Genomic DNA, 16294 nt, shown 5'->3' on the forward strand with positions numbered 1-16294 from the left:
TTGTTTTACTTTATTACCTTTCTCTTGAGTTACCTAGCCAACTTGTTGAAAACAATTAGCCATGTATGTGTAGGTCTATTTCTGAGTTCTGTTCTGTTTTGTTGGTCTGTATACCTGTCCTTTCAATAATACCAGTATTTTGATTGCTTAAGCTGCGACTACATTTATTTTGAAGATGATCATGGTATCTGTTAAGAATGCTCTTGGCAGCAAGAAACAGAAAGCCCTGCTGAAAATGAGTTTATTTTTCTGTTATAACAGGAAGTCAGAGATAAACAGTTGCTGGTTTAAACTCTTCATTTATAGGATGGGTGAACAAAACTGTACCCTGCTGGCCTCATCTGGCCTGACAACTGTTTCGTAAATCACCTGTGAAGGTTCTTTAAAATGTATATGTCAAGGCTTTATCTCTGAGACTAACTTAGTTGCTAGGGTAGAAGGTAAGTGAATAGAGGGAGGATCAAGTATTTTAATATTAACGTGCTTCCTGGTGATACTGGTAATTGTATTGTGCAGTCATGAACCATTAATCTAAGGTTGGTTCCCAGACTAGCAACATCACCATCACTTGGAAACTTTAAAAATTCTAATTATCAGTCCTGTACCAGCCTTGCTGCTGCTGCTGCTGCTAACTCGCTTCAGTCGTGTCCGACTATGTGCGACCCCATAGATGGCAGCCCACCAGGCTCCGCCGTCCCTGGGATTCTCCAGGCAAGAACACTGGAGTGGGTTGCCGTTCCCTTCTCCAATGCATGAAAGTGAGAAGTGAAAGTGAAGTCACTCAGTCGTGTCCGACTCTTCGAGACCCCATGGACTGCAGCCTACCAGGCTCCTCGGTCCATGGGATTTTCCAGGAAAGAGTACCAGAGTGGGTTGCCATTGCCTTCTCCAGGTATTCTTCTAGGGCTCAACAGATTGTGTTTTACCACGTTCTTCAGGTGCCAAAGTCCAGTTCACGTTAGTCGCTCAGTCGTGTCTGACTCTTTGGGACCCCATGAATCGCAGCATGCCAGGCCTCCCTGTCCATCACCAACTCCCAGAGTTCACTCAAACTCATGTCCATTGACTCGGTGATGCCATCCAGCCATCTCATCCTCTATCGTCCCCTTCTCCTCCTGCCCCCAATCCCTCGCAGCATCAGAGTCTTTTCCAGTGAGTCAGCTCTTCGCATGAGGTGGCCCAAGTATTGGAGTTTAAGCTTTAGCATCAGTCCTTCCAGTGAACACCCAGGACTGGTCTCCTTTAGGATGGACTGGTTGGATCTCCTTGCAGTCTAAGGGACTCTCAAGAGTCTTCTCCACCACCACAGTTTAAAAGCATCAATTCTTCGACGCTCAGCTTTCTTCACAGTACCAACTCTCACATCCATACATGGCCACAGGAAAAACCATAGCCTTGACTAGACAGACCTTTGTTGGCAAAGTAACGTCTCTGCTTTTTAGTACGCTGTCTAGGTTGGTCATAACTTTCCTTCCAAGGAGTAAGCGTCTTTTAATTTCATGGCTGCAGTCACCATCTGCAGTGATTTTGCAGCCCCCAAAAATAAAGTCTGACACTGTTTCCACTGTTTCCCCATCTATTTCCCATGAAGTGATGGGAGCAGATGCCATGATCTTAGTTTTCTGAATGTTAAGCTTTAAGCCAACTTTTTCACTGTCCTCTTTCACTTTCATCAAGAGGCTCTTTAGTTCCTCTTCACTTTCTGCCATAAGGGTGGTGTCATCTGCATATTTGAGGTTATTGATATTTTTCCCAGCAATCTTGATTCCAGCTTGTGCTGCTTCTAACCCAGCGTTTCTCATGATGCATTCTGCATATAAGTTAAATAAGCAGGGTGACAATATACAGCCTTGACGTACTCCTTTTCCTATTGGGAACCAGTCTGTTGTTCCACGTCCAGCTGAAACTGTTGCTTCCTGACCTGCATATAGGTTTCTCAAGAGGCAGGTCAGGTGGTCGGGTATTCCCATCTCTTTCAGAATTTTCCACAGTTTATTGTGATCCACACAGTCAAAGGCTTTGGCATAGTCAATAAAGCAGAAATAGATGTTTTTCTGGAACTCTCTTGCTCTTTGCATGATCCAGTGGATGTTGGAAATTTGATCTCTGGTTCCTCTGCCTTTTCTAAAACCAGCTTGAACATCTAGAAGTTCATGGTTGACATATTGCTGAAGTCTGGCTTGGAGAATTTTGAGCATTACTTTACTCGCGTGTGAGATGAGTACAATTGTGCGGTAGTTTGAGCATTCTTTGGCATTGCCCTTCTTTGGGATTGGAATGAAAACTGACCGTTTCCAGTCCTGTGGCCACTGCTGAGTTTTCCAAATTTGCTGGCATATTGAGTGCAGCACTTTCACAGCATCATCTTTCAGGATTTGGAATAGCTCCACTGGAATTCCATCACCTCCACTAGCTTTGTTCATGGTGATGCTTTCTAAGGCCCACTTGACTTCACATTCTAGGATGTCTGGCTCTAGGTGAGTGATCACACCATTGTGCCAAAGTTAGGGAACCTTAAAAGGCATTGCTGAATGTTTCCCATATGGAAACATTGAGATTAATTTACTGTCTTTAAAAAAAAAAAAAAGACTTAATTGAGATAAGTATTATTAAATAAATTATGTCACATATGGTTAAGTTTGAAATTGGATTGAAGGTGCACAAATGATCTAAATGGTAAGTGTTGAGTACTATATTGGAACTAATTATTCACAGCATAAGTTAGGTTGCTATTTTTAAGCAGCTTTTAGAAATCAGCATTGTTGTGTCCTGCATTAGTTTTCCTATCCTTTAAGGAAGTGTTAAGGAAATAGAAGCCAGTTCTTACGTTTGTAGACTTTATAAATAAGGGAAGAATACAAGATAAACATGTATAAACACGAAAGACAAACACATAAACATGTTTCTTTTTGTGATATGTTTTGTGAGTATATTACAATGGAGGTAGCCTATCTAAAAGTAAACTTGTTTATTTATCCTATATATCAAAGAAAAAACAGTACCTCATAGCATGTGAAATATGTCTTCAGTTTAGCTTGCTCTTTAATGATAGCCTTCCCAGTTAAAATTACTATTGCTTAAACACTTAGTCTAATATCTTCATCAGTTATAGGACGCTCTAGCTATCCTACTTATTTCTCCTTCCCCTTGGAAAATAGTTTAGGTTCAGTTCGGCTATCGTTTATTTATTGCATGTGATACAGGATATCTTACCTAGTTCTGAAAAAAATAGATTAATTGAAACTAAGTACTAGATTGTTTTTTATGTGCTTTAAGAAACTTCTGAAAGCAGACTTCTGAATAAAAGAATTTGATTGCACTTGTGATGTGTAGAATCAGGTTTCAGTTCAGTTGAGTTGCTCAGTTGTGTCCGACTCTTTTTGACCCCATGAATCACAACATACCAGGCCTCCCTGTCCATCACCAACTCCCGGAGTTCACTCAGACTCATGTCCATTGAGTCGGTCATGCCATCCAGCCATCTCATTCTCTGTCACCCCCTTTTCCTCCTGCCCCTAATCCCTCCCAGCATCAGAGTCTTTACCAGTGAGTCAACTCTTCACATGAGGTGGCCAAAATACTGGAGTTTCAGCTTTCGCATCATTCCTTCCAAAGAAATCCCAGGGCTGATCTCCTTCAGAATGGACTGGTTGGATCTCCTTGCAGTCCAAGGGACTCTCAAGAGTGTTCTCCAACACCACAGTTCAAAAGCATCAATTCGTCGATGCTCAGCTTTCTTCACAGTCCAACTCGCACATCTATACATGACTACTGGAAAAACCATAGCCTTGACTAGACGGACCTTTAGGTATAGCAAAGAGTTAAAACTATTTGACTGAATTGTAGTTCCAATAGCAGTAATTCTGAATATAGAAGGAAGTTAAAAACAGACTCTTAAATTGCAGCCAGAGACTGAATACCTCTCCAGTCCTTTTTTCCGAGGGAAGAATAGCTGACATGTTGGGAAAAGGTAGCAATAAAGACTAAATCATAGTTTACATCGAAAGGGGCTTGACTTTATAGAGTTATAAAAATGTTTGAACTGGGATCCTTGGTAGGTAGTCCAGAGCACTGCTGCTATTGAAATTTTGCTTCCTAACTTGTGTCTTCACTTTTACTGTGAAGACCTCTTTGTCTTCAACAATCTCATAGCCCCACTCATTTAAATTTTTGTCCGGTTTTGGTCTTTAGAAACTTGCCTAAATCAGTACTTTTTTTCATCATGATTTCCTTTTCCTGCATTAATTCTCTTGTTAATTTTTCTAGTGTTTCTTGAATAAGCATTTAATGATGATGCTGGGTTTTGCCACTTGTGGTTTTCCTTCGAATTGGGTAGTCTTCCTTTGATCTTTTACTTGTTTACTTCCTTGTTGAGCAACAATAATAAACCATCATGACTCTAGAAAAATCCTTGACATTGAAATGGAGTGCCTTTGTTCCTCGGGTCATTTTCTACTTACGTCTCCCCAGCTTTATTCAAGTGTTGAGAACTTTAAGAACTGTTTATGTCGGAGAAGTCTCCCTTAAGAGACTGCCTTATAGCAACAATGGTAAAGTGCATGTGATGGTTTATTACCTAATATATATGTTTGCACTGGTAATTTTTGGAAGCAAACAAATTTTCCCTTTTCCTTAAGGATAAGAGAAGCTTCTCCTCTTAATAAGCTTTATTTCTTAACAGACAAGTAAAATTTTAAAAATTTTAGTTGTTGTGATTTTAGAACACTGTAGAAAACTTTCAATAAAATTGACAGAGTATAACATGTATTTCTGGGTATTAGTCTCAAATTCACTGTACACTTTTTCATGACTATTTGTATGAATTAAGAGAGCAGCTGCAGCTCTTATTTATTGCAGATCTTGCTTTATTTTTTTAAAACATTCAGAATATATCTATATGTCAAAAGAATTGCTAATGATTTTCTCTAGATGTGGACCCATTTTAATCAGTATTGGCCTCTTTCTCTCACTTCGCTGATTACATGTATTTGTGACCCTTAGATTATAGGGAATGGAAGTGAACAGCAGCTGCAAAAAGAGCTAGCAGATGTGCTGATGGATCCTCCAATGGACGACCAGCCAGGGGACAAGGAGCTTGTGGAAAGGTCACAGCTGGATGGCGAAGGAGATGGGCCTCTTTCTAATCAACTCTCAGCTTCATCCACCATTAACCCTGTGTCATTAGTAGGGCTCCAGAAACCAGAGATGAGCCTGCCAGTGAAACCTGGACAAGGAGGTTAGGATTGCTGCATTGCTTGCATAACGGAAGGTTATTGTTTTTAATATTTGAGTGTCCATTTTGTACTAGGTTTGATGCAGAGGAAGCAAAAATCGTATCTATATTATCTAGAAGCTTCCAATACGAGATTGAGGGGGACGTGAGAGGAATAAATACATGTACCATTCTGATTTCCCTTTAAATGTATGTCATTAAAAAAGTTTTTTTTATTGGTGTGTAGTTGATTTACAATGTTGTGTTAGTTTCAGGTGGAAGGCACAGTGAATCAGTTATACATATGTCACCTCTAAATGTATGTCATTTATAGCAAAGGAAAAAAAACCAGTTATATAACAGTGAGGCAGTGTTAGAGTGTTTAAAGATTTTTTTCAGGAAAAAATAATTTGAGTATGGTATTGGGGAAATTGGATATTGGCAGGAGGAGAAGGGGACAACAGGATGAGATGGTTGGATGGCATCACCAACTCGATGGACATGAGTGTGAGTAAGCTCCAGGAATTGGTGATGGACCGGGAAGCCTGGCGTGCTGCAGTCCATGGAATCACAGAGTCGGACACGAATGAGCAACTGACTGATTGGGGAAATAGAGAAATAATTCTTGGTGAAGAAAATGTTTGCCTTAGGCCTGCTTGGTGGGAATAGTTGTCAAATTGAAAAAAGGGAGCTGAAAGACAAGGAGGAAAAAGACAATTATGAAGGTTCTTTGAGGAAAAGTAGAATATTAAAACTGTTAATGTCTATTGGGAAAGGAAAGGCGGGGGACTGAGAGAACATGATAAAGTAACTAAGATGATGAATAAGAGAAATCATTATAATAGAACAGATAAGAAGAAAGAGGATTTTTCAGGGTGGTAAAATACTAAATGTATTACTGACCTAAATGTAAATTATAAAGTCAAAACAAATTACAAGAGATAAATCAGATCTGAATCTCAGGTCACCATTTAGGTTAAGGATTGAAACTATAGCCATACCTAAAAATTTTAGTGTTGGTGACAAGTTCTGGTGTGAGATTTCTGACTTTAATTTTCTTCTGGGAAAGTGACGAATTTAATTTTAGAACATAAACGTAGCTTGTAGAGTTTTACTTAATATTCATGTTAACAAAATATCAAAGTGAAAATAATCACTTCCTTATTGTTTCTTTCAGATTCTGAAGGGTCAAGTCCTTTCACACCAGTGGCAGATGAGGACAGTGTAGTTTTCAGCAAACTAACTTATTTAGGCTGTGCCTCAGTAAATGCTCCCAGGAGTGAAGTGGAAGCCTTGAGGATGATGTCCATCTTAAGGGGCCAGTGTCAGATCTCACTAGATGTAACCCTGTCAGTGCCGAATGTATCTGAAGGAACTGTGAGGTAAGACCAGTCTTCTAGAAATATTTGTAACATTTGATCAGATTTCTCACCTACAGTTTTATAACAAAGCAAGAGTGAACAAAATACATAATTATTTTATTCATGTAGTGGTTAATTCTTTTGGCACTTAGTTTTCATGTCTTCCAAGGATTGTGACCTTTCATGAAAAATAGTCACTTGTTTGAGCAGTTTTTTATACTCTTCCTCACCCTAATTCTTTGTAACACTAGAAATTTAAGTGTTTTGGGGATTATTGAAATATGTTGACCTAAGAGTCTGCCTAACAATTTATATTTTCCATGTGCCCCCCAATAAAAATACTAGCTTGACACATTAGTTGAATATGAAATTTCATACTGACTTTGGAAATTACAGAAACCTGTTGGTAAATATTAACTATTTCAGCGTTCAGTTCAGTCACTCAGTCGTGTCCGACTCTTTGCGACCCCATGAACCGCCGCACGCCAGGCCTCCCTGTCCATCACCAACTGCCGGAGTCCACCCAAACCCTTGTCCATTGAGTCAGTGATGCCATCCAACCATCTCATCCTCTGTCATCCCCTTCTCCTCCTGCCCTTAATCTTTCCCAGCATCAGGGTCTTTTCAAATGAGTCAGCTCTTCGCATGAGGTGGCCGAAGTATTGGAGTTTCAGCTTCAACATCAGTCCTTCTAATGAACACCCAGGACTGGTCTCCTTTAGGATGGACTGGTTGGATCTCCTTGCAGCCCAAGGGACTCTCAAGAGTCTTCTGCAACACCACAGTTCAAAAGCATCAATTCTTCTGCTCTCAGCTTTCTTTATAGTCCCAACTCTCACATCCATACATGACCACTGGAAAAACCATAGCCTCGACTAGACAGTAGTTCCTAAATTTTTAAGATGAGGAAACTGAAGCTCAGAGAAGTCTCTTGATAGGGCTATTGTTTATACTAACTGAAACAGGTCACAGTGTTTAAACGTAGTCAGATGTCTATATCAGCTAACTAAATACAAAACTAGCTTTGTTGTAAAAAATGCGTACTTATTTCAGAAAAATCAACACAAATAAGCAAAAATTTAGAAAACTACTCTAACTTTTTTACTGAAGTATAGTTGATTTACAATGTTGTGCCAATCTCTCCTATGTAACAGAGTGAGTCAGTTATGCACATATAGACTTTTTTTTCTTAATTTCTTTTTTGTGGTTTATCACAGGACATTGAATATAGTTTCCTGTGCTATACAGTAGTACCTTGTTGTTTATCCTATATATGATGGTTTACGTCTGCTAATCCCGTACTCCTAGTCCTTCCCTCCCTCGCCCCCCTGACCCCCAGCAACCACAAGTTTATTCTGTATGCTTCTGTTTTGTAGATAAGTTCGTTTGTGACATATTTTAGGTTAGGAAATGGTCTTAATTCTACTCTCCCATTGGTAAATAACAGTTAACATCTTGGTTTATTAAGACCCTTTTTGTGTGGTTGTAGGTATATTTGTCTATGTGTATATACCTACATATATATGCAAGTATAATTATACAACCCTTAGAATCAGCATTTTTACCATCAGTGGAATTACATAATATATAACATGCTTTTGTTGTATTGTGAATCTTTCCATATCAATAAATATGCTTAATTATTATAATTTATGATGGCACATGATGGGCTTTTCAGAAATAACCAGTCTAATGTTACATATTTTAGTTGTTTTAATGATAAAAGTGCTACTAATAATAGCTAATATTAAACTTTTATTATTGGGGCATGTAAGTTGGGCTTCCCTTGTGGCTCAACTGGTAAAGAATCTGCCTGCAATGCAGGAGACCTGGATTCGATCTCTGGGTTGGGGAGATCCCCTGGAGAAGGGAAAGGCTACCCACTCCAGGATTCCGGCCTAGAGAATTCCATGGACTGTTTAGTTCTTTGGGTCGCAAAGAATCAGACACAACTGAGCAACTTTTACTTACTTAAGTGCTTAACCTGTTGTTTTCTTATAAGTAGTATTTTTGAGCTAAATTTTTATGTATTTTTAAATTTCTTTAGGATTAGTTCCTAGAAGTAGATTCACTGGTGGGTCAAAGATTTGCCCATTTTTATGGTTTTTGATATATTGCCAAATGGCCATATAGAAATACTGATCTAGCTTGTACATTTATGAGCAATGTATGAGAATATCTGTTTCTCTGCCCTCAAGCATTTTGGATTTTTATGGTAGTAGAGTTGTAGCTGCATATGGATAGTAGTAGTAGTAAGTTAATTAATATTCCAATGATCTGCATATGTAATTCTTCTCTTGAGTGTTTAAAGAACTATTTTGCAAAGATTCATGAATATTAATTTAATTGTATTTATTAATGTGAAGCTTAGTAACATTTATTTAGCTTTCTTTTTTTTTTTTTTTTCCTTTTGCCATGATGTGACTTGGGCAACTTCAGTGAAAGCACTAAGTCCTAACCACTAACTGCCAGGGAATTCCCTAAAACTCATTTTTATATGATTCTTAGTCAATAGTCATTCCCCTGACTGAAGTTATACTTTGTTCTAATATATTTTAATTCTATAAAGACATGAGAAAATTAGTCTCTCTTACCTCATGTTTTCAGAGTCCTTATCAAAGTGCCTTTGAATTTGAATTAGTTCCCCTTCTTAGGTATTTCCATTATCCCCTAGGCTTTCCCATTGATGGCTCTGCCCATTCTGTGTTGAAACTTCATAATTTCATAACTTCATAATTTCAATTTTTTGTATTGTCAGGGCCCAGGATGGAGCCTGGGATGTTGTGTAGGTATCACATAAATATTTGTTGAATGAATACATTTTTGAGTGAATGATATCCATTTAATTTTCAGTTAGTGGCATCCTTTTGATTTTATTAATGAAGTTTTTTTTCCTTCGGTGTTAATGTTTTATAAGTCTCTCTTCCTTATTTGCCATGAAGCAAAAGAACATGTTTCACTCTGAAAAACTACATCATTATTTTAGTTTTTAAAATAATAAAGCAGCTTAGGTCATTCTGTTAGGAGATACTGAGAAGCACAACTTTAATGATCTATTTTGGTAGCCTAATTTATCCATTATTTTTTATGTAGTTACTATTTAAGAAACATTAATATTATTTGTGCTTTCCTGATTGCTTCTCTAAAATAGGGGATTATGTAGTTTTCAGTACTATGGAATTGTGTAATCAGTTATTTTAAGACCCCACATATAACTTACTTATCAAGATTGAAGATTAATATGATTTCTGTGTGCTCAGTCGTTTCCAACTCTTTGTGACCCTTTGGACTGTAGACTGCCAGGCTCAAGAAATGATTTATATGATCTTTTTGCTAGAAAGATGAGTCTTGAATCATAATATGAACATAGTGAAAATTGTCCACAGTAGCTCTAATCTCTTTATGTATATTTTTTCTGAACAGACTCTTAGATCCTCAGACAAACACTGAAATAGCAAACTACCCTATCTACAAAATCCTCTTCTGTGTCAGAGGGCATGATGGAACTCCTGAGAGTGACTGTTTTGCTTTCACTGAAAGTCATTACAATGCAGAGCTCTTCAGAATACATGTCTTTCGGTGTGAAATACAAGAAGCTGTAAGTACTGAAGAGGGAAATGTCTGCAGATGAAACTTCATCTTCACCCTTGAGTCATTGAAATGATTATAGTATTTTCTGTGGTCATTTATAAGCCAAATGAAATTCTCTGCTACTGTTTTATTTGTTCCAGCTTGATGGCCTGAAATATGAATAAAAGTTTGGTTAGCCAGAACCTTGTTGTTGCTAACAGCGTCAGAGGAGACCAATTGGCCACTGTTTAAATGCATTAAATCGGCATCTTGCTTCTAGCAATGACATATTTGCAAACTATTCTTATAGAATTAAACTTGGAGGATTATTCTTTATTACAATAAATATATTCAAGAATTCCTAACAATTTTGGAAATCATCTTTCAATTGGATTTCTAGTGTTCACAGTCATTCCTTTTTTACAGTCTCTACTCTGGCCATTTTTAGTGTTGTTTGCTTTATAGGTCTAATAAATTTGATAATTTATTAAAGAAATGAGTGAAGGAAAGGTGAACTACCTCCCTCAAACAACGTAGGTCACCTTCAGCCTTAACAAAAGTATTTTACTTTTTTAATAACAGCCCACCTCCTAACATTTCTGGTTGTAGGTGAGCCGGATACTTTACAGTTTTGCCACTGCCTTCCGCCGTTCTGCCAAGCAGACCCCACTTTCAGCAACTGCTGCACCTCAGACTCCAGACAGTGACATCTTTACCTTCTCTGTGTCTCTAGAAATAAAAGAAGATGATGGTAAAGGTTATTTTAGGTAGGGCATCTTACTTTATTCTTTTTATTTGAGTTTGTATTAACATGCTAAACTATCTGTGCTTTTACGAAAATTCTAGGTCAGATTACCTAACCTTTATATGATATATTATATAATGATTGCTTTTATAGGTAGTTTTTTTTTTTTTTTTTTTTTTTTTTTTAATGTAAGTGATAAAGGAAAATAAATAGGCAAATTGCCGAGGCAAGATTTAAAGAATTTTAATAAAAAAAATTATTTCATGTAGGGAAATATGTTACCATGTTCTTTTAGTAAGACTAAAAGTAGCTGGCTGACAGCTTTTATTAAACATAGAGCTACATCACCTGGGTCTATAGCTGGATTTGTTTTGCTAGAGTTTTTTTCTGTTTTGTTTTTTGGTTGGTTGGTGTATTTGTTTTAATAATCTAAATATCTCAAAGCTATTGAAATCAAGATTTATCATTAAAATTTAATGGAGCACATGGGAAGGGAGAAATATGGTGTGTATCTGAAGTGTGACCTTGCATATAGGGTCCAAAATAACTTGTTCTGGTTTTTAAATAGTAAAAATAACCCTGGAATAGAAATTAAAATTTAGGATTAGTTTACTTATTGCTACCATTACACTGTGACCTTTTCCAAGTTTCTTTACATTTCGTGACATTCAGTTCAGTTCAGTCGCTCAGTCGTGTCTGACTTCTTGCAACTCCATGAATCGCAGCACACCAGGCCTCCCTGTCCTTCACCAGCTCCTGGAATTCACCCAAACTCATGTCCATCAAGTCGGTGATGCCATCCAGCCATCTCATCCTCTGTTGTCCTCTTCTCCTCCTGCCCCCAATCCCTCCCAGCATCAGGGTCTTTTCCAATGAGTCAACCCTTCGCATGAGGTGGCCAAAGTATTGGAGTTTCAGCCGCAAAATCAGTCCTTCCTGTGACTTCCGATGAATACCCAGGACTGATCTCCTTTAGGATGGACTGGTTGGATCTCCTTGCAATCCATGGGACTCACAAGAGTCTTCTCCAGCACCACAGTTCAAAAGCATCAATTCTTTGGTGTTCAGCTTTCTTCACAGTCCAACTCGCACATCCATACATGACCACTGGAAAAACCATAGCCTTGACTAGACGGACCTTTGTTGGCAAAGTAATGTTTCTGCTTTTCAATATGCTATCTAGGTTGGATATAACTTTCCTTCCAAGGAGTAAGCATCTTTTAATTTCATGGCTGCAATCACCATCTGCAGTGATTTTGGAGCCCCAAAAAATCAAGTCAGCCACTGTTTCCACTGTTTCCCCACCTATTTCCCATGAAGTGATGGGACCAGATGCCATGATCACAGTTTTCTAATGTTGAGCTTTAAGCCAACTTTTTCACTCTCCTCTTTCGTGACATTAGTTTCCTTATTTATAAGATGAAGTGGCTAGAGTCTAAAAATCCTTTCTAAGTTTATTATGGTTGCAAGATGACTGACTTTTTTTTTCTCCACAGCTCATATCACAAAACGGTTGCTTCTTGGTATCACAATCAGTAGTTGCATGTAGAATTTTCTTTCCTTCATGACTACTCATAAAATAGATAAAATGAAAATATAAATGGTTCTGATATTTTGCTTTTAAATTAAAAGGCACAATGATTGTTTCATTTGGGAAACTGATAACATTGCTCTCCCTTCAAAGACTTTGGAATTCTCATGCCATCTGGTGGCAAGTTTAGTATACAATGCAGCTTCAACCTTGATTTGTACAATAAAGTATGAGCCATTGTACTTTATGCTTTCTTATTTATATTTCTATTTTCATACCAACATTATTATGGTGTTTTCTGCAGTATGCATTCCTATACTGGGAAGTAGAAATGATAATCTATAAACCTTGTAATAATTTTTTTCCATTTTAAGAAACAGAAGAGTTTAAACTTTTTTCCTTTATTAAAAATAAAGATCGAAGATTGTTTATAAATTCCAAGTTATAAATAGGAAAGGTTTCTAAGATCTCAGAAGAGAAGCACTAGGGTAATTTTTCCTTCCGAGATTAGGCATTTTCGAGGTAGAAAGGTTAACAATCACAAATATCCCTTTTCAACTGTGTATCAAGGAAATGCTGTACAGAAAACCCCTGGATGGTCAGATTTCTTTACACATTTGTTAGGGCTCTGTTATCTTTTTGTTGCATGTTTTCCTGAATTTGTAATAGAAAAGAGTGTTGTAGAACCTAATACAGTGATGAAATTATTAACAAGGATGCCTTTGTCAAATTTGAATTTTTCAAACCCAGTTCCTTTCTTCCAGTGATTCTGTAGTAGTCATTGAGATGCCTAGAGAGTTACTAGCATGAATGTTCCTCTTAACACAATATTAGCAAAATTAAAAAGTGGAAATTAAATGTTGACTGTAATAGAATGGTTAAAATACTATGCATTTCACAATAAATGCAAATATAAAATCATTATGTTGTAAACCTGAAACTAATATGTTGTATGCCAGTTATACCTAAAGCCAAATACAGTGGTGTACCCATATGACTTATTTTAAAAAGTGGTATACCCACTATTTAAAAAATATATGTGTATATAGTTAGCCAAAGCACAAGATAAATTATGATTTTACCATAGAATAGATATTCACGACCCAGATAATCATGATGGTATGATCACTCACCTAGAGCCAGACATCCTGGAATGTGAAGTCAAGTGGGCCTTAGGAAGCATCACTATGAACAAAGCTAGCGGAGATCATGGAATTCCAGTTGAGCTATTTCAAATCCTGAACGATGATGCTGTGAAAGTGCTGCACTATAGCCAGCAAATTTGGAAAACTCAGCAGTGGCCACAGGACTGGAAAAGGTCAGTTTTCATTCCAATCCCAAAGAAAGGCAATGCCAAGGAATGCTCAAACTACCGCACAATTGCATTGATCTCACACGCTAGTAAAGTAATGCTCAAAATTCTCCAAGCCAGGCTTCAGCAATACATGAACCGTGAACTTCCTGATGTTCAAGCTGGTTTTAGAAAAGGCAGAGGAACCAGAGATCAAATTGCCAACATCCACTGGATCATGGAAAAAGCAAGAGAGTTCCAGAAAAACAACTATTTCTGCTTTATTGACTATGCCAAAGCCTTTGACTGTGTGGATCACAATAAACTGTGGAAAATTGTGAAAGAGATGGGAATACCAGTCCACCTGATCTGGCTCTTGAGAAATTTGTGTGCAGGTCAGGAAGCAACAATTAGAACTGGACATGGAACAACAGACTGGTTCCAAATAGGAAAAGGAGTACGTCAAGGCTGTATGTTGTCACCCTGTTTATTTAACTTATATGCAGAGTACATCATGAGAAATGCTGGGCTGGAAGAAGCACAAGCTGGAATCAAGATTGCCGGGAGAAATATCAATAACCTCAGATATGCAGATGACACCACCCTTATGGCAGAAAGTGAAGATGAACTAAAAAGCCTCTTGATGAAAGAGAAAGAGGAGAGGGGAAAAAGTTGGCTTAAAGCTCAACATTCAGAAAACGAAGATCATGGCATCCGGTCCCATCACTTCATGGGAAATAGATGGGGAAACAGTGTCAGACTTGATTTTTTGGGCTCCAAAATCACTACAGATGGTGACTGCAGCCATGAAATTAAAAAACGCTTACTCCTTGGAAGGAAAGTTATGACCAACCTAGACAGCATATTCGAAAACAGAGACATTACTTTGCCAACAAAGGTCCGTCTAGTCAAGGCTATGGTTTTTCCAGTGATCATGGATGGATGTGAGAGTTGGACTGTGAAGAAAGCTGAGAGCAGAAGAATTGATGCTTTTGATCTGTGGTGTTGGAGAAGACTCTTGAGAGTCCCTTGGACTGCAAGGAGATCCAACCAGTCCATTCTAAAGGAGATCAGTTCTGGGTGTTCTTTGGAAGGACTGATGCTAAAGCTGAAATTCCAATACTTCGGTCACCTCATACAAAGATTTGTCTCATTGGAAAAGACTCTGATGCTGGAAGGGATTTAGGGCAGGAGGAGTAGGGAATGACAGGGAGGAGATGGCTGGATGGCATCACTGACTCGATGGACGTGAGTCTGAGTGAACTTTGGGAGTTGGTGATGGACAGAAAGGCCTGGCGTGCTGTGATTCATGGGGTCGCAAATAGTCGGACACGACTGAGCGACTTAGCTGAACTCAATTTTCACAGCAACAAAAAAGAAAAAAACTAAAGTTACATTTCAGGAGACACAAGTGGTTTTGTAGCTCTTATGAATGGTTTATAAAATGGTTTAGTGGTTTACATACAGTAATGATCTTTTCACATCAGGGGGCAGATGATAATATCTGTTATTTGACTATCAAGCATAGAAAAGAATTAAATCTGTGATTCTTTTTAGTGCCTGATTTTCAAATCATAACAAAAGTTATTCTGGTGTATATTACAAGGAAATGCTTTCCAAAATTGATGAAACATGTTGTCCTACAGTGCAGTTCCTAAAGATAAAGACAGACAGTGCTTTAAACTCCGACAAGGAATTGATAAGAAGATTGTCATCTATGTGCAACAAACAACTAATAAAGAACTTGCCATTGAAAGGTAAATGTTTTTAGTAAGGTTGGCTTCAGTATTAATTTTATTTCTTGTCAATATACTGAAACAGTCATATACTGTATTCAAAAGTGTATTTGAAAACTGTTTTGCTCCCTGGGGAATTCTTTTGGTTATTAAAGTGTATATTTCATTTATTTTGAAGTATCTCTATATCTTCAGCTCGTATGTTGACTTCAAGTATGTGATAATAAAAGGCAAACATAAAATTTGTTGATCTCAATTTAAGAAATAGATTTTGATAATGCTAATTTATTGATAATTTCAATATGTCCTTTTTTCTGTCAGAATTCTTTTCAGTGATCTAACTTTAACATCTTTGCTGTAGTCTTTTTCCCAAATTTATATTGGTTCTTTTTTTGCAGATGTTTTGGTCTTCTCCTTAGCCCAGGGAAAGATGTACGAAATAGTGACATGCACTTGTTAGATTTGGTAAGGATAGCTTTTTTTTTTTTTAAGTTTGTATGCTATCTCCTCTATAAAGGTTGTTACACCAAATCTAATGTTAAAACACATTTATGAAGCATTAAGCAAAGATAAGGGTATTTCCTCCTTGCTGTTTACCAGTCTGATCTTATACCTACTTAGTCTCAGTTTCTTGACTGCAATAGTGTAGGGTTGGTGTTGGAGTCAAAGACATTTTGTCAGAGAGTTGTTTACAGACTGTTATGAGCTTTAGAAAAGTATGCAGTGTATATACGATTGCTATTAAATGAAAATCTTTATTTTAATAACAAATTTATGTAGTAATTGTTCACTTGACAGAAGAATTCAACATAGGTGTAGGTAGTAAATTTTCCTGATGTCTGTACAGT

At 37.5% G+C, this 16294-nt stretch overlaps 1 protein-coding gene across 9 annotated transcripts in view; it reads left to right on the forward strand.

Moving 5' to 3' along the window:
• RABGAP1 (RAB GTPase activating protein 1) overlaps positions 1–16294 on the forward strand; it is a 159944-nt gene that overhangs the window by 32084 nt on the left and 111566 nt on the right. For all 9 annotated transcript variants that reach the window (XM_055541077.1, XM_055541074.1, XM_055541078.1 and 6 more), the window contains 6 exons: positions 5002–5236; positions 6390–6594; positions 9997–10171; positions 10753–10910; positions 15357–15467; positions 15845–15911. In XM_055541077.1, coding sequence (XP_055397052.1) covers positions 5002–5236; positions 6390–6594; positions 9997–10171; positions 10753–10910; positions 15357–15467; positions 15845–15911 — 951 coding nt within the window. The remainder of the gene's footprint in view (positions 1–5001; positions 5237–6389; positions 6595–9996; positions 10172–10752; positions 10911–15356; positions 15468–15844; positions 15912–16294) is intronic.

Source organism: Bubalus kerabau, chromosome 11, assembly GCF_029407905.1.
Source record: "Bubalus kerabau isolate K-KA32 ecotype Philippines breed swamp buffalo chromosome 11, PCC_UOA_SB_1v2, whole genome shotgun sequence".
Taxonomy (NCBI): Eukaryota; Metazoa; Chordata; class Mammalia; order Artiodactyla; family Bovidae; genus Bubalus; species Bubalus kerabau.